At 61.8% G+C, this 17,969-nt stretch overlaps 1 protein-coding gene across 1 annotated transcript in view; it reads right to left on the reverse strand.

Annotated features, from left to right (window-relative positions):
* The window catches only part of CNTNAP2 (contactin associated protein 2), a 1,612,013-nt gene that overhangs the window by 140,063 nt on the left and 1,453,981 nt on the right, over positions 1 to 17,969 (reverse strand). Inside the window, exon 17 of the mRNA XM_045834058.1 lies at positions 8,903 to 9,121. Coding sequence (XP_045690014.1) covers positions 8,903 to 9,121 — 219 coding nt within the window. The remainder of the gene's footprint in view (positions 1 to 8,902; positions 9,122 to 17,969) is intronic.

Genomic DNA, 17,969 nt, shown 5'->3' on the forward strand with positions numbered 1-17,969 from the left:
CCTCTTCTCCGCTCCTGTGTCTCCGTCTCTATTTCAGGAAATCCCTCTCCACTTCCCCTCAGCTTCCTTCTCTCCTCCTCCTCCTCCTCCACCGCACTGCGGCCCGGCTGCCCCCTCCTCCCCCTCCCCCTCCTGACTGGCTGTAGCACACGGCTGCAGCCTCATCAGTGTCTGCTGCCTTCTCTCTCTAACTGCAGTTTTGTGCTCTCTCTCCTCAATTTACAAAGCGGCTGAGTGGGATGCCACTTCTCTGGAAAGAAAAAACTAAATAAATGATACTCTTTTCTTACTTAGATAGCCCCTGATTTATTAAACTGGCCAGTGAGCTGAAAAGTACGTTTACCGATCTAGTCGACGTGAAGGAAAGTCTTTTGTCCTGAAAACGGTGGTTACGTATGATGCAAACGGTGTTACTGCAGTAGAACCGGTGGTAATTTTGTCCTGGTAACCAGAAAACTGGTGCGCGGCCGCCGGAGAGCGAGCACCCGTCAGCCCCGCAGTGATTACAGGAGATGAGACGCGGGTTTAATCTGCAATCGCTTTTCACAGAAGTGCTATTCAAGCGTGGCAATCAAGATTAATTATGCAAGTTCCGTAATTGTTCACGATGCATGACGCACCGTCACACGCGCAGAGGGAGGCGGCGACCCAACCTGGCGTGGCGTCGCACGGACGGGGAAAGTCACGACCCGGAGGAGCTGTGCAGACACGCTGTCCCAGGGTCGGAGCCCGAGGGTTTTCTGAGACGTGGAGCCGGGCTCAGGGCACCCCCTGTGCTGTTCTGGGGGCCGGGGGCTGTGGCCCCACCCCCGACGTGGCTGTGGCCGGGGGCAGGGACTCTAAAGTGGGGGTTCAGGTTGAATGGAGTCGCAGGGTGGGGCCCTGACCTGACCTGATGGGCGTCTGTGTGAGAGGCAGAGACACAGGAGTGACCCGCAGGAGACACGGGACAACGGCCACGTGCGGACACGCACACGTGAGGTGGCGGTGGTCCGCACACCGAAGACAGAGTCTCAGGGGAGCTGGCCCTGCCCGCACCCTGACCTCGGACTTTCAGCCTCCAGCACCGCGAGAGACAGATTTCTGCTGTTCCCGAGCCCGGTGCCGTGTGATGGCCGCCCGAGTGGACAGGGACGACGAGTAAAGGGCTGACTTCCAGCGTGGCCTGCAGCAGGCCCCTCTGGAGACGACAGACTTGGAGTCTCTGGGGCGCTGTGGGGTGTCTCTCTCTCTCTCTCTCTCTCTCGTCTGCTGTGTGGGGCGGTCTGGGGCCTGGGGGAGCCAGGGCCTGCAGTGGCAGAGAAAGGCTGATGGCAAACCAGGCTGCGACTTCTCTGTCCCAGCAACCTGGCAGACCTGGGCTCTGCTCCACCACCACCGTACCTGGCCCCTGCAGGTGACGGGGCAAAAAAGCAGCAATGCGCTCGGCTAGGCTGGGCCCCCGGGGCTGGCGGACGCCGTGCCTGCGGCGTCTCCTGTTCCGTGCAGGACCACCGAGAACTGCCGCCGGGAACCCACGGGAACCCCACGGGGCACCAGTGCGGGCGTGCAGGCCGCAGTCCCAGGTCCCTGGGCACGCCGGGGACCTCGAGCAGCCGGCCTCTGCGGGGGGCGGGCCGTTCCGGGGTCGGGCGCACTGTGCAGCGCGGCGCTGCGTGACCGACAGGCATGGACTGGGGGGGCCTCTGCCAGCCAGACGTCGGCGGGTGAGCGTGAGGACGCCTTTCCCAGACAGCGCTCGCGCGCGCTCATTCACAACCTCACGCGATGGGATAGTTTTATTTTCTTTAGTTCATCCTCACTGCACGGATTTCCCAATGTCCTCCAAGTAGAGGGCATGAGGAATATGTTGAGTCCAAACTATTTAAACTGCAAGGAATCTCCAACATGGAGGGAACACTGGGTTTCCGACAGCGGAGAGCCCTCCTGTCGGTCGCAGTGCGGGTGGTCCTGTGAGGGGGTGGCGCGGGGGTCCGAGTTCCTAGGCTGGCGGGACACGCGGGATAGAACATTGCTACTTCAAGGCCAGCACTGATTGATTGGATCCTGGTGGCACCAGGTTCTGCCCCAAACAGAGCATGCTTGAACCCTCCGGGGCAGACCGTACCACCACGCCTGCGTCGCAGGCCAGGACACCGACACCGCCAGTGCTGACGTGCCCGCACCCCCCAGCCCCAGCCGGTCAGTGGCCGTCTGGCTCGCAGGCCTGCACCCGCGTCATCCTGGCGCCCCCGCCCTCACCCTGGGCTCACAGCGCAGGAGGGTCTCCTTCCACCCCTGACGTGTCTCCAGCTTGGCTGTGCTTGGGGACGGGAGACGTGGATGACGGAGTGACTGACCCCCGAGGTGAATCTCACTCACCGCCTGGCAGACCTGGGCCCTGGAGCTGCGAGGCGGCCGACGCCGACCAGGGAGCCCGCGGTTCGGAGCCGGAGCCGGGGCAGCAACGCCCAGGCCGGTCTCAGGCCAGCGAAGAGGGGGCGCGTCCTCGACGCCTTCCTGGCACCAGTCCGTCCTCTGGGCGCGAGGCCTCGCTGCTGCCACTTCCAGCGTGGGCTCCGGCCACCGCCGGGTTGCGACACTGGTCTGGCAGCGCCGTCTCAGAGGACCGCGGTCTGCAGCAGCAGCAGCAGCGTCACGGTCCCGCGTCCCTCCCGAAAGTGGGGCCGAGAGGGGCTGCAGCGATCCACCGGCACCTCCCGGCCCCAGGTCCAGGTGTTGCATCGTGAGCAGTCACTGCAGGTAACTCCAGTGCGAGCCCCAGCTTCACGTGTGCCAGCTTGGAACTCTGGGTGTGCACTTCCTGTGGAGACGTCCGTGTGTCATCGCTCCTCTTGCGGGTCCTGCTGGGGAGTTCTGCTCGCCTTTGGGGCAGAACAGGCGTCTTCTTCCTGCCGGTCTCGACGTCCCCTGTGTCTCTCCCTCCCCACACCCCCTCTTCTCCGCCCGTCTTTGTTCTCCGCCTTCAGACGTACTTCTTTCACAGCCGCACCCGGTCTCTCTTCGGCCTGGGCCAAGAGTCCCCACTGGCGCTGTTTCCCACCCGCCACCTCGTCTGTCACTCTCCGACCCCGACTTCAGAGCCTTTGCGAGTGCTAGCCCCAGGTCGAGGCTGGGGCTTTGCCTCTGGGAGGAGTCAGTAGACGCTCCGATGACCAGTCCTGGGGACGTCTGAGGTCTCTGAGAGAAGAGGGTGGAGGGCCAGAAAGGATGCCTGAGGCAGGGGAGGCTGGAGAGGCGGGAAAGGGGAGCCACTGGCGGAGGGGCTGTGGGTGGAACCGTGGGGTGTCGCAGGCCAGGACCACACGGGGGGCGGGGCTGGGCACGAGGAACAATGCAGTGGGTAGCCAGGCAGACAGGCCAGCAGGACGAGGCTGCTGGACTCGGCTACGCCAGAGACAGACCTGCGGACGGAGCACCGAGACACTCATGAGCCAGGGGATGGGTGGCAAGGGAGGAGGGTCGGCGGGTCCTGGAGTGGGAGGCAGTTACAGCTGTCCCCGTCTGGGGGTAGGGGGGGCAGGCGGTCTGAAGTTCTGTGTGGTGATACGAGGGAGGTGTTCTCTTCGTGGGTAGAGCAGCCGAGGCCGGGCGTTTGCTCCTCACCCAGCTGGACGACGGTGCGGAAGACGTGGTCGCCTGGTGGGGATGCCGCGAGCTCACAAGGGCGAGCGGCCAACACTGCGAGGGGTGGGGTGGACGCAGATGGGACGCGTCCACGTGACATTCTCGGAGCCACCGGCGGATGCACCTCGGAACCCTGAGGCTGAGCGGAAGGGGGAAACACAGAGGGGGGCGGCGTGTGGCCCAGTGAGTACGTCCCAGGAAGGCCATACTCTGCGTCTGCCCGGAACACACAGACGTTTCAGACGAACATGCAGCACCACAGCTAACGTGCATCCAGCCGGGGCCCAGCGACGGGGAGGGAATGGAACCGGGCGTCGTGGGAAAGAGGGGGAACAGCAAAGTGAAGTCAAAATGACGGAGGAACACCGCCAGGGCGTGACAATGGGACCAGGAGACGGAGTGAGGGTCCCGCCCGGGCGGGGCTGCGTCCCCGGGGACCTTGGAAACGAGGCGAGGAAGGGGGAGGGGACGGAGAGGCATCCAGTGCGAAGCGACTCCGTCTGCTTGAGCTGCTGACCGTGGACGCTGTCCTCTCGCTGTCTCAGACGCCCCAGGGCAGACTGCGGGGCTGTGCGGGCCCACCCTCCTCAGTGCGTGCCACTTCTCCTGTGTGACAGGTGCCACTTACTGTCACAAAGTCCAGCCCAGTCCTTACTGAAAGAGTGACAAATCTATATGGGAAATCACCTGATAAATTTGTTGGAAAACATTTATTTTCACATTGATGGTGAAACTAAAGCGTGTTCCCGATACCTGATCACTCCAGTTGTCAGGAGAAAGTGGGTGTGGACGGCCGCAGGGAGTGTATTTTAAAAGGTACAAACTGGGTCTGCCACAGCTCCCTCAACATGGCCCAACCCTGCCCGTAGACTGGACCATGGCCCAACCCTGCCTGTAGACTGGGCGGCCGGAACAGCAGGAGTGAGCGAGCCCCGGCCGGGAGGGGGAGAAGGGTGGGGAAGTCCACGGCGGTTCGGGGGGGGCTGGCCTCCACCCGAGGTGGGGGCCGGGGGAGGGTGTCTTTGCACTGAGAGGAAAGCCGTGGGCTCCCGCGCAGCCTCCTGGCTCTGAGAAGGGGGGCGTGCTGAGGCTCGGACGGAGCTGCTAACCCCGAGGCCAGCTGTGCAGGACGAGGCCTTCGTGGGGCAGCTTCTGTGGTCTATTCGTGGCTTTGCTTTTTGGAGGTAGTTTACTGATTTCTTCCAGTGTTCTTGTTTTCTTCTGTTTTTACTAGATTTTATCTAGCAAGTCGTTTCAGTTTACCTCCAGACTTCTGGGCGTGAGTGACATCGTCCCCTCTCCCCGCCGGTGAGGCTTGCGGCGGAAACTCCGTATCAGGACGCCAGCGGTGTCTCACGGCTGCCCAACCGGCGAGACCTCAGTCTCGGGGAGGGGGACCGAGAGCCAGAAACAGGGCCCCAGGGGGCTGAGGAGCTGCCTCTCGTGACATTCTGACACTGCCTGTGCCTTCCTTCCAGGCCTCCGTCATGCCTGACTTCAGTCTGTGGCACCTGGAGAAGAACGTACTTCCAGAGGTGGCAAACATCCTGTTTCTGCGAGAATAATTTTGGAGAAAGTTTTCAAGGAAAAATACCTTCTTGCTTTGGAGATGGGACTGACTTAAGTTTGAATATGACTATTAACTCAGAGACGTAACAAAAAAATAATTTCAGTTAGGACGCCAATTAGGAGACCAGTTAGGAGACCAGTTGGGACACCAGTTAGGAGACTAGTTAGGAGGCCAGTTAGGAGACTAGTAAGGAGACCAGTTAGGGGACTAGTAAAGAGACTAGTTGGGAGACTAGTTAGGGCACCAATTAGGAGACCAGTTAGGAAACTAGGTGAGACAGTCCGAGCAGGAGTCCTGCGGCTTTGGCCAGGGTGGGCCCCGCGTCGACAGAGGGCACTGGCTGTGTGTCTGGGGCACGGTCTGGAGGCGGAGCCACAGCCGTACTGTTGATGGACAGAAGTGAGGGGAAGACAGGAAGCCAAGGGTGACCCCAAATTCTGGACTCGGCAACAACGGGTGGGCAATGAGGTCCTTTCCCGCACTTCCCTGCCCCCATCTGCCCTGGAGGCGCTGCTGGTCCCCCGAGTCCCCAGCCAGGCCCCCGCGCAGCCCGGAAGACCCCGGAAGAGTGAGAGCTGCTCTCTCAGCCCCTCTGGGCCCGCGTCTCGCACCCCCAGAGCGATTCGGAAGGGGTCCGAGCCGAGTGAGCAGAGCCTGGACACCCGTCACCAGGTAAGAGCCACTGAGGAGCTTGGCCCCTTCCCGGGGCTTCCTGAAGCGGCCTCCGGGCCTCCCGAACTCTGACCTCTTCCCTCAGTTACCGCCAGGAGCAGTGACACGCTCCGGCCCGGCCGCAGCTGGTTGTGAATTCACCTCCTGCCAGCCACCTGCCCCGCGTGGCCCGCTCACCTGTCTCCTGCGGCTCACGCTCGCCCCCTCCCTGGCCAGGCCCCGGGCAGCCCGCCGGGCCCCCGGCCTCACAGCCCTGCCCCGTTCCCTCCACGGCCGGGGCCCTGAACTCCCCGGCGGTTCTCTGCCATAAAGGGTTTTGGCTCAACCCGGCCTGGTATAACTAATGACCTTGGGCATCTTAGCCAGTCTCTGGACACCAAGAAAAGTCTGGCCGGCGGCCGCCACCCAGGCCAGGGTTCTGAGTCCCCGGGCTGGCTGAGGCACCGGGTCACCGCGGGCGGGGTGGAGGGGACCTGGCAGAGGAAGAAAGCTGAGGGAGGAAGGTAAGCTACAGAGCGGAGACCCAGTGCGGACTGACCATGCTGGGGACTCCGTGGGGCTCTGTGCAGCTCACCTCACTGCCCCCAGAGACGCAGGCGCGTGTCCCTGCTTGACACGGGGACCCTGGGTGACCCGTCAGTGGCCCCTCGCCTGGGCGCTGCGGGGGTGGGGCTCGGCCCGGGCTGCCAGCCGCGGGCACAGTGGAAGGGGCGCCGTGTGGCAGCCCAGGCCTCTTTGTCCCATCTCCAAACACGCGATCAGGAACAGCTCAAGCTGGAAGAAATTCTGGGAACCAACCAACCCAACTGCGTTGCAAGAGGAGGAAAGAAAAAAACCAAAACACAAGACTCGGAGAAGGAAAGCGGTGACACGCGGCCAGGGTGACGCTTCCCGCCACAGCTGCACCGCGAACAGCGCCAGGCGCCCGGACCCGCCCTCAGCGTCTCGGCTGACTGCTGACTCCGGGACTTCACAGCGGGGGGCCTGGGCTTGTTTCCCGGAACCCTCCCCCCCCCCCCCCCGCCAGGACACACGTCCCCAGGACTGGGCCTGTACGGCAGAACCCCTCGTTCCCGGGCCTCAGAGGTCTGGGGGCCGCGCACTGTGCCCGCCCGGGAGAGGGCAGGAGGTAAAAACCACTGGGGCATGGAACTAACTCCTTCCCGAGTGAAGAGACGTGTCCGCTCCTGGGGTCCGTGCACCGTCTGAAACGTCTCTTCCCAAGGCCGCCGCTGGCTTCATAATCACTGAACACGAAGGACTCCGTCCGTTCTAGTCCCAGTTAACCTGCGGCCTTGCTACTTACGGTCCCAATAAGCGAAGAGAACCTCACGGAACCCGTTCCCTCCGTCTCAGTCCGCCCTCGCCCGTCCTTCCCGTTCCTCCGTGCTCTCCTCCCTGAGAAGCCGTCCTCGCTGTCCCTCAACCGCAGTTGTTCCGCCCAACCCTGCCGCAGCCCCTTCCCTTTTCACACGTGGTTCTGGGCTGGACAAGCCAGAAGCTTTCTGAGACCGTAATAAACGTGTCCCCTCACCCCTCCACGTTCACTGCACTCGGTCTGCACAGTTCCTGGAGACAACTGCAGTCAGGGGACAGCGGGGACGAAGGCGAGGCTGGGCTTCTGCACCCGGGGCCGAGCCGGAGGAGACCCGCAGCTGGTCTCCGGGGCCCCCGTCACGATGCAGACCGGGGAGCGTGACCAGCGTGCCCGGGACGAGCGGGGTTCGGGAGAGACTGGCCTTAGGGGGTCTGGGCGGGACCTACTGACACAGGGAGCTCCGCTCACAGGATCTAGCAGGAACCGGCTCAGTGACCCTGACGTCAACTATTAGCAAATAACTTAAACACGACGTGTGATCCTGAGAACTGTGCATCGAGGTAAGGGCTGGGAAGGGGCCGGTCCCCACTGGGGCGCAGGGGGCACCACTGCACCACACAGCCTGGCCTCTCCCCCGGCCCCCGCAACCACAGACTTGTTCACGGGTCCGTCTCACCTCCAAAGCCAACGGACTCGGCCAGCACTTCTGCGGTCTGCCCACGTCGCAGCAAGCACGTGAGTATCTGATTTTACCTTTTTTGTGTGTGTGTGACTCTCTAATGTTCTTAAAGCATTTCTGCACAACCACGAAAGACACCGTGGGGACTCTGGCCTTTGTTACAATGTGCTGACCCTCGGTGGGCGTCTGCCATCGAGGGTTAGGAAAGTGACAGTGACCGGGTCAAGTGACAGTGGCCGGGTCAAGTGACAGTGGCCCGGCTCTGCTCGCCCTGAGACGGCTAGGGTGGACCAACTTCATCAAGTCACCCCTAGAAACTCAGGGTGCTGGTGGGGGGTGGGCCTCAAAGTCCTTCAGACTTGGTTTTTACTCATTCAACAGAGGGAGAATGGCTCATGTCCTAAACGTGCTGTTTCCCGGAAAACACAATGTAAGATTTAACCAGCCATGGCAATGGGACCTGACGGGGAGCAACGTTAGGCCCGGCTGGGACAGTGCGAAGCAGACCGGAGCGGGAGGCTGAGCCCGCGCCCTGCACAGGCCGCGTGAGTCTGCGGTGGACTCGTCTCCTCGGGGCCGATCCTCCTCCGGGGCAGGCAGAGCCTTCGGGAGACGTCTGCAGACAGGACGGGGCATCTGCGCGTCGTTTCAAGCAGACCTGAGCTCAGGGAGTCCATCTTCCTGCCCTCCCCTCCCCTCCCCTCCCCTCCCCTCCCCTCCCCTCCCCCTTCCTACTGTAGTCACAAGTGTCCTAAGCAACAAAGGGTTTTTCTCCTGCTCTAAAACCATGGACCCCAAACTGCACAGACCCCGGGCGCCCCTGGCTGCCCCCTGCTTCTGCAGACGAGCACTCTGAGCCCCAGCAGGCGGGGAGGCAGGACAGGACGTCGGGCTCCTGAGCCCTCCCCCCCGTTCCCCTGTAGTGGAGGAGATGACCAGAGGCCTGGCCAGACACTCCAGGGGCCGCTCTCCGGCTTCCCCCCGGCAGGGTCTCAGGACCAGCAGGGGGCGCGGCGGCGGCGGCGGCCTCACTCACCCACGAACAGCTGGCTGTACAGCTCCAGGCGGGTGTGGCCCTCGGTCGGCGCCTTCCGGGTCTGCTGGGGCAGCCGGTCCACCTGCAGGCTGGCCTGCTTGACGTTCCTCTCCGCGGTGACGCGGTGCCACTGGTCGTCGTTGAGCGGCGTGGGCGACCTCACCACGATCTCCACGGGCCCGTTCCCCACGTCGAAGGAGAAGGACACCTCTGTGGCAGCTGCGGGGCAGGGAGCGGGAAGAGACCTTGAGTATTTTCCTCCCGGACACCAAACAGCACAAGAACGTCACAGCAAGGGGAGAAGAGCAATCTCGGCATGTCTCTTGCTGCCGGGTCCCCGGCAAAGTCATCTGAATGAGGACCGAGTACCAGTCCCTTAGGAGCCAGTCCCTTAGTAGCCAGCGGGGGACAGAGCTGTGCTGGGGGCCCAGGCAGACGCCTGTTTTCTTCCTCTTTAGAAGCCAGTGGAGAAGGCGCCAGCACTGACTCCAGATAAGAAAGGTGAGGTCCGGAGAGGTGCAGCACATCTGGGGGCCCCGAGGCCGAACGCACAGGGAAGCTGGGGTGCGAGCCCGGCTTTCGGGCCGTTTACAGCCCAGGCCGTTGACCCTGCGGCCAGCACGGCTCCGGGCAGAGCTCGGTGTGGCGCCCTCCCTCCGCACCCTCCCCGCAGGTCCGGGCTCAGCTGGTCCTCGGGAGGCACTGGCGTTTCTTAAACGCTCCCTGGAAAATACTAATAGATAGCTAGAGTGGAGAGCTACCGCTTTGGGAGGATTCACAAAACCCCATTTCATTAAACTAATCATTGTGGTTCCTCCTGGAAGTTAGGGAGGTATGAATTGTGGATGAACGTGAATGAAGGTGACCTGCATCTTTGAAAAAAATTCTCGCTCAAGGACATGCTCATTGATGTCAGGGAGAAGGGAAGGGCGGGCGGGCGGGGATGAGAGAAAGAAAGAGAAGGAGGGAGAGAGGGTGGGGGGAGAGAGAGAGAGAGAGAGAGAGAGACGGACGTCTGTTGGCTGCCTCTCACAAGCACCCTGACGGGAGACCAAACCCACAACCCAGGTGCGTGCCCTGACTGGGAATCGAACCAGTAATCTTTCGCTTTGCAGGACGGTACCCCATCCGCTGGGCCACACTGGCCAGGGCAAGGTGACTGTCGTCGATTTTTTCAGGCAGCCTGCATCTTTTCCCGACCCCCCGTGGCTGTCTGAAGGGAAGCTCCAGGTCCCTGCAGAACCACCCTTTCCAGAGCCGTCTGTGCCAGAGCCCACTCGCTCCCCATCGGGACGCGGGGTCCTCCCCGGGCCTGCCCCCCAGCACTGAGCACAGGCCACGCCCTCTCTCAGGTCGGCTCCACGCCAGCCGCCTCCTGCCACGAGCCACCTTCCCACAGCAGGAAACGGACGAGGCAGCTCTGCGTGTGAGTTTTCCTGCTTCACACTTTAGGCTTCTTTTTAGGTTCCCGGTGTTTTATAAACATGGTTTTTAAACGCCCGTTTTTCTTGCGGCGGCAGCGCACAGGCCCACAGCCCCTCCGTCCGTGCCTCTTCCCAGCAGACGCTCGGGAGGGGGCCCGCCAGGAGACTTTCCAACTTTGCTTACGAAGAGATTCAGCCGCTGTATTTACCAGTAAACCTCCGCCTAATCTCTGAGCAGTCTGACTCCCCGCCCCGGGCTCATGGAAAATTCAGCTTCTCTGGACCAGTCCCATTTTGAGACGATGTTGCAAGCACTAAAACTTGTAATTTAACAACATCGGCGGGGGTGGGCTGGACTCTCCCAGGGCCCCCACCGTTCCCTGCCCCTGGGTCAGGCCCCTCCCAGAGGTGCAGAGACTTTGATGGGCTACAGGGGTATTAGATGCGGGGCTTAGTTTAATCGACAATTGTACCCAGGAGTTCCGATCCTTTACGTCACAAGAAGGAGAGCTTTAGTTTTAACGCCCATGGCGCTTCCACACGCATCCTGGTGAGTGAAGCAGCCCCCCAGGGTCAGGGCGGGGCCCGGTGACCTCCACCCGGGGGTGTGCGGAGGGGCGACTGGGACACAGGCTGACGATCCTACGACTCACACGCTGACCGGTCCTCCCCCGAATTTCCGGTTTCGTCGACAGGGAAAAGGTGTCCCCGGTCCGAAGGCTGAATCCGCTGTTTTCGTAGAGGAACCCGCGGCTGTATCTCTGCAGTGTGAAACGGGGGTTGTCGGAACGGCCAGAGAACAAGGGTGCCCGGGCTGAGCGGAGAAGACCGGTTCATTTTAAAGGGAGCAGCAGCCGTCGGGGAAACAGAATTCAGGGGTGAATCGAGTGTAGCCCCCGGGTGTGACTTGGGGGGATGCCTGCCGCTCTAGTCCCCTCCCCTCCCCTCCTGCTGCTGCTACGACGACGAACTCCAGTCCCGAGCCAACCGGGAGACAGCCATGGTTTCCTCTCCGCTGGTCACATGGGGCCCCGTTTCTTCGTCTAGATGATGGGCCTTCCTAACATCAACGCCTCCTTCCAGGGAAGGTCAGTCTCCCAGACCCCGCTGCAGCTGCAGCTTCGTCCTGTCAGCTCCTGTGAGAGCACGACCCTCCCGGGAGCCCCGTTGGGGCTGTGCTGGTGCGGCGCTCATGGTTTCAGGACGTCCATCTCTGCTCTGCCGGGGAAAGGGGTGGCGAGGCCGGGGGGTGGGGGCGAAGGAGCAGGTCCCTTTCCCACGGTCTGGGTCACACGCTGGCCTGCCCCCGGGTGCACGGAGGGGCGCCGGCCGAGGACGGGAGACTCGAGGGCCAGAGACAAAGGACTGTGTTATTCATGTGCAGCAGGTAACATGCACTGGATGCCCACACGGGTCCCCTCGTCTCCCGAGTCCCCTGGGGGCATGTGAAGGCTGTGGCACAGCCGACAATTCTGAACCCAGGAAACTGCAGTTGTTTGAAAGAGCTGCTAGCAAACCCGCTCGCCGTCTGCCCCGGGACAGAGACTGAGCTTCAGGGTCCCAGCCAGAAGACGGCTCTGCCCTCCGTGTCGGAGGGCGCGCCAGCTTCCTCGCTGCCGGCTCCACGTGCGCCCGTGGACGGGCGAGAGCAGGACTCGCGGCGCCTCCTGCTCAGAAGCCAGGCAGACTCGGGGCCCCCGGGGACGCTCTCCCCAACCGTTAGCCACTCCCCGCCTCTCCCCCGCGGGCTGGCCCAGTGCTGCCCAGGGCTCTATGCGCTTCCGCAGAATCTTGGCATCGCGTCGGGACGGCCCTACCAGGCCCAGCGGGTGGACTTGGACTTGTCTAAGCCGGACATGGCGACTCCCCGTCCCCAGCCTCGTTAGGAAGGGACACATGGGTCCCTGCTGGCCGACAAGACACGGGAGGGGCGCTTCAGGGGGCCTTTGGGGGCAGATTTCGTGGCTCGTCAGGGGAGAAGCAGTCGGCCTCTCTTCTTCCCCTTGCTCTCGAGTGAAGGTTACGTTCCCGTGTGGCTGGATCCACCTTGTGAGCACCGGACGCGGAGGAGACGGGGGGCAATGGGGCGAACCTGGCTCCTCGGGGACTCTGCTCGGCCCCTGAGTTATTCCCGCGGCCGCCTCGAGACTTCTTCGGAGAGACACACGCTGTCGGCGAGGCCGTTCTTATCGCATCTAAAAGCGTCCTAGCTGACACCGGGAACAGTCAGCAGGGGGTGCACTGGGGTTCCAGTCTCTGCCTCTCCACCTTTTGGGGGGCCTCTGTCCACTGCGCCCGACACGGGGGGCACATCTGTAGCTTTGCGGGTTCTGTGACACTGAGTTTTGAAAACACTGAGTTGGAGGATCCCTGTGGTCCCTTCAAACGCCACCACTCTATGACCCAGTTTCCAAAAAGTTCTAAGAAAAATAATAAAACTAAATACAGCTCGTCTTAATGGTAGTTCTGGGCAGCGAGCCACTGTCAGGAGAAAACAGACCTTGAAAGAGAAAAGCACCGTGCGTGCGTGCGGCCTGCTGGCTGCAGGAGGAAGTGGGGACGCAGCGGCCACCTCTGTGTGTGCCCCAACGTGACGTAGCAGGGACCTGGACAGAACCACGGACAGCTCCCGGCGTTCCCGCCGCCCCTCCCGTTCATTCCAGCAGGTGGCGCTGTCAGCCCTCGTTCTGACTCCAGTTTTCTCAAACCAATCACTGCGCGCGCTTAATGTATCAAGTGACAAATGTAACTAACAACTGACGGGGAGCGTGGACTGTGGGGCTCCGAACTCTCCCGGCAGGTGAGGTGACATTTAGACACCAGGACTCAAAAGTGTCAGCTGGAAGCAGCAGAGAAGAATCTGGTCACTCAGTGGAGAACAGGTGAAGCGGACAGACAAGGAGGGAGGTGCGCGCAGGGAGCCCGCTGAGCGGACCGGCTACACTGTTGCGGTTTCGGCAATGCTTCGTTCCTTCCATTGTAAGACGAAGGTCGAGGGCTGGTAACTTCCAAAGCGAGGCTCTGTGCAAAATCTCGTTTAACCACGCAACAAAAATGGTAACAGGCAGAGAGGTGTTGTGGCCTCACTCTACAGTGAGGAACGCCATGAATACACAGTCTGTTTCCTTTTTCCGTGAGGGGAGGGCTAAGTGCCCATGAGGAGGAAGAACAGGGCATGCGGCACGGGAAGGCTCCAGGATGAGGAGGGGTGGGGTGGGGGCTGAAGACGAGGTCACCGCGGGCGTCAGAGGAACGAGGGGAAGGGGGAAGAAGGTTGGAGAATCTCTTTGCTCCTGTCCGAGGCCAGGGGCCCGGCCTGGACTCTGGGCGCCCCACCCCTGTCTAGTCCACGACACCCTCCGGCTCTCTCCCGCTCTCTTCGACAGCATCCATCACTTTCGTACGCCCCTGACCCTGACAGTCCCCCCACCAGGACACCCCTCTGTGACCTGGCATCTCACCCCTTTGCTGCCAGAGCCCTTTTCAGCGCTGCTGGCACTCTGCGTCTGGGTCTGCCCCCCCCTCAGTTCCCCCCTGACCCCACCGCCCCCGCACAGCCTTCTCGGCCACCACCTTGGGCGGCTGTCCCCGCCTCCGCAGGGCCGGGGCACCTGCTGCTCCCTCCACCAGCGGACGCCACGGCTTCCCCTTCACCTCCCTGCTCCCAAGGCCTCACCGCAGAGGTCCCTTCCCTAAGCGTTCTCCGTTACGGAGGAATCCCCTCCCTCGGCGGCTCCTCCCCCCTTACCCTGATTTCCTAAATCGCCGTCTGGCACAGCACACGCCGATGTGCTCCTGGCCTCGCTGAAGCGGCAGCGTTCCCTGCTTTGTTCAGTGTTGCTCTATTCGCAGGACCGGGACCAGCGGCTGCCCGGGCGAAGGCGCCAAGCAGTTTGTGAACGAGCGAGTGGATGGAAGAAAGAGGGGAAGCGAGCACTCTGGCCAAGGGGGCCACGCAATTGTAACGGATTCTCCAAAAACCAGGAGTCCACCCAGTTTCCTGAGGTAGCCCCTAGTTTAGCGCACCAGCATACGTAAGGAACGCTGCTATCTTGCAGCCCACAAATACCTGGCTTAAGAACACAAAGTAACAATGTCCAGGGTGGGGCAGAGGTGGGTTTGCAGTTGTTCACATGGAAAACAATGCAGTAATTACTTAGTAACACAGGAATCAAGACGGTGTTTCGCTCAGTCATGACCGTGACCCTACTTCTGTCCCCTCCATACGTTTTCTGAATGGAGAAATTTGATACATCAGCTGCATCTGTTTCAGACAAACTGTGTTCGGCGTTGTTCCCAGATACACGGCATTTGAAAAACAAGAGCGTGTCCTGGATAAACTCGGCAGTGGAGCCAGAAGCCGAATTTTCTCTCCTCTCTGCGTCTCCCGCCATTTTCACCACTCTGCTCCTAGGGGCAGGGACCTTGCCTGGGCCCCAATTACTCAGACCTTAGCAACAAAGACCTTGGACCTTATTTTCCCAAATTCTGGCCACACGAGAAAGTGCTAAAGGAACACGCTTCAGATGTCAGGGCTGCTGTCACCGAGACTCTGATTCTGTGAGCCGGGGCAGGACCCTGGGGTGGGACCCTGGGGCAGGACCTGGCCCCGGACTCTTACTTAAGAAACACCAGGATGGGTAAGTTTCATTCTAGTAAGAAGATTCGAGGAGGTTTTTCCTTCCTTGTCATCAAGAGAAAGATGTTCAAACTGTGTAGGAAAGAGTGTCACCTCTTCCAGAGAGAGATCTGGAAGCCACCCTTGGCTTTGAGGAGGTGACAGCCGCATCCTCAAAATGTCAGGTCTGGCAGGAGCGTCTTCGCTGGGGAGCCCTGGGTGACGTCGGGGTCCGCCGTGGGACTTGCTCAGGGCGGGGGCAGACCACCCCCAACGGCCCAACACCGTGAGGTGGGGTGAAGGTCCGGGTCACTCCGGTCAAGCTCTGGAGGGTCTGGGAATGGGGGTCAGCCAAGCCGACAGCCCGCTGCGCCTCTGTAGCGGGGCTGGAACGAAGACGCGGAACCCGGGGCCGTGGAGCCGCCCGTGCTGCGTGATGTCACACCACCGCTGTGACTCCACGTGGGGGGGGCTGTCCTGGACGGCCGGCGTCGGGACCTGGCCTGGCTCCTGCCCTCCGCGCCCGCCTCTTCCAGTCCGAGTCTCACTGCGTCCTCTCCCTGCCGTAACCGTAACCGTAACTGTAACTGGCGGGCGGCGGTGGGGAGCACCGCAGCCTCTGGCGGGTCCTGCGGGTCCTTCTGGCGGGTCCCCTAAACGGAGGGTGGTGTCGGGGGCCCCCCCGGACTTGCAAGAAGGGCCGGAGTGTGTGCGGTCTAACGAGGGCTGCGGACTAAGTGTGCAGGCGGTGCAATTCCGTGCAAACACAGAAGTAACCGCTTGGGGTTGGAAGGATGTGACTCAAGCCGGCGACGGGGAGACTGGGGGGCCTCCCAGAACGCAGTCCGGCCTCCAGGCCCGGCTGCACCGCCCGGGCGGGGAAACCGAGGCTGGGAGATGCTGACGTCGGTTGTAACTCAGCACAGAGGAGTCCCTTTGCCAACTACACGGGGCTGCCTCTCACGCCCTGCAGGAGATAAAAAATAACCTGGGTTTCCTTTAGGGTACTGTTCATTTGTGAATGTAGGAGGTTTTTGGATCCAAATATGCGTATTTACACCTAAAGTCTCGGCGTTAGACACGTCTGAAAATGAACACGGGCGAAGAAAATTCATCGGAAGGCTTCTGGAAACTCTTCGAGGAAGTGCCTGGAGCTTCCGAATGAGTGTCCTGAGTGTTGTGAGCTCATTCGAAAGCCTCTGGTACCTTGATAACCTCTCGAGCCTGGAAAGTGTTTCTCTGTATGCGTTTTGGCCGTTAAGCTTTCTGTTACGGTTAACAAATAACTCCACTGACAAAGACGCCCGCAGGGAAGAGGGAGCGGAGGGACCCCCCGCCGGCCGTAAAACACGGGGAGCTGTCTCCGAAACCCAGCGCCTGTCTGATTTTAGTTCTCTCTGTGCTTTTCCCCGGCCTTTGAGAGTGGGTTCTTGAATATTAATGGACCCGTATGATTTAAAAAGGAAAAAGACAGAAAAACCTTTCTAAATGGATGTGTGGCTCTAAACAGCCCCCAACCTCAGCGAGACGCGAGCCGTTGGGGTTTAAGACGCCCTCCCGTGTGGGGCCGGCGGGGACTCGTGTGGTGGGCAGGGCGCACCCAGTTCCCAAGCACAGATGGAAGTCCCAGGTGGTGGCCGTGGGGACACGGCGTTCGTGGTGAAAGGAGCCGCGGACGCGGCTTCAGAGGAATTGTGCCACCGGATGCGGAGCGTTGCTGCCCAGAGGGAGGGGGGCGGATTAAAGAGGGGTGGGCGTCACAGCAGCTCCCCTCCTGACCGCAGTCGGACTGTGCCGCAAGGTGAGGGGCGCCCAGGGGAGGAACCGGCTTCGGAGGAGGCTGGGTGGTCCGGTGGGGGGGGTGACTTCAGGAGATGTCGGGAGAGCGCGGCCTTGAGAGTTCAAGGGCAGTGGACGTGGGGCGTGGGGTCCAAGGAGGCAGCGGAAGCAGGCACTGAAGCAGCCCGGCCCGGGAAACAGGCCGGGGGGCGCCCACGGGGACCACGCGAAGGCCTGTGAGGAGACGCCGCACCCGTGCGTTAGTGAGACACGACCTGGAAGTGGCCGGGCGCTGGCCGGCTGTGCTGGTGGGGGCACCGCCCCCGGGGAAAGGCAAGGACGAGGTCTCGGGAGGAAAGGACAGGGCTCTGCAAGGAGCGCGCCGGCCGGTGAGAGCGGACGGCGGCTATCGGCAGACAGACAGACAGACAGCCAGCCCAGGAGACGTGGCATCCTGGCTGCGCGGCCGGGTTCCCGCCGGCTGTGGGCTGTGGGCTGTGGGCTGCACCGTGGGCCGTGGGCTGTGGGCCGTGGGCTGTGGGCCGCACCGTGGGCTGTGGGCTGTGGGCTGTGGGCCGTGGGCTGTGGGCCGTGGGCTGTGGGCTGTGGGCCGCACCGTGGGCCGCACGGCGGGCACTGCCCCTGCCCCTGTCCCTGTCCTGCAGCAAGTGGCCTCCCACCTGGCCCACACTCTCAGCGCTGCGTTGGTGGGACCTCAGGCAAGCGCTTCCTGACGTTTAAAATAAAACACCAGGTGCCCAGTGAGGACTGCACAGTCTGCATGCGGTGGGCGCAGGGCAGGGAAAGGGAGTCACTCAGTCCCCCGTGAAACCCCGGGGGCACCTGCAGTCTGGGGCGGGGGGCGACGGAGACGGGAAACTCCACCCACAGGGGTTTCCAGTGGGAGGCAGGGGGCGGCGTGGCAGAGGGCAGGGGAACCTCCTGCTCCACCACATGCCCTCTTCAGGTGAGAAAGACTTCTGCGCACGTCGCCCCCTCCGTGGGGTCTCTGCCAGAGACGCACAACTAGTCCAAATGCTCTCAGTAGATTTTCTGCAGCTACGATCAGTTAACTTTGTTCATCATCTTCTGTTTGGGAAGAATGCTAGAAACAACGAATCTTAGGCTGAATTCTGAAGAAATACGGGATCTCGGATTCCAGGGGCTGAAGTGTCCCAGGAGAAATACTCAATTAACACTGGAGAAGAGTTAATAGACCCTGAAGTCAAATATTTCCACCTCTGAG

The sequence above is a fragment of the Phyllostomus hastatus genome, unplaced genomic scaffold, assembly GCF_019186645.2.
Source record: "Phyllostomus hastatus isolate PE091 unplaced genomic scaffold, TTU_PhHast_1.1 phas_contig_1021, whole genome shotgun sequence".
Taxonomy (NCBI): Eukaryota; Metazoa; Chordata; class Mammalia; order Chiroptera; family Phyllostomidae; genus Phyllostomus; species Phyllostomus hastatus.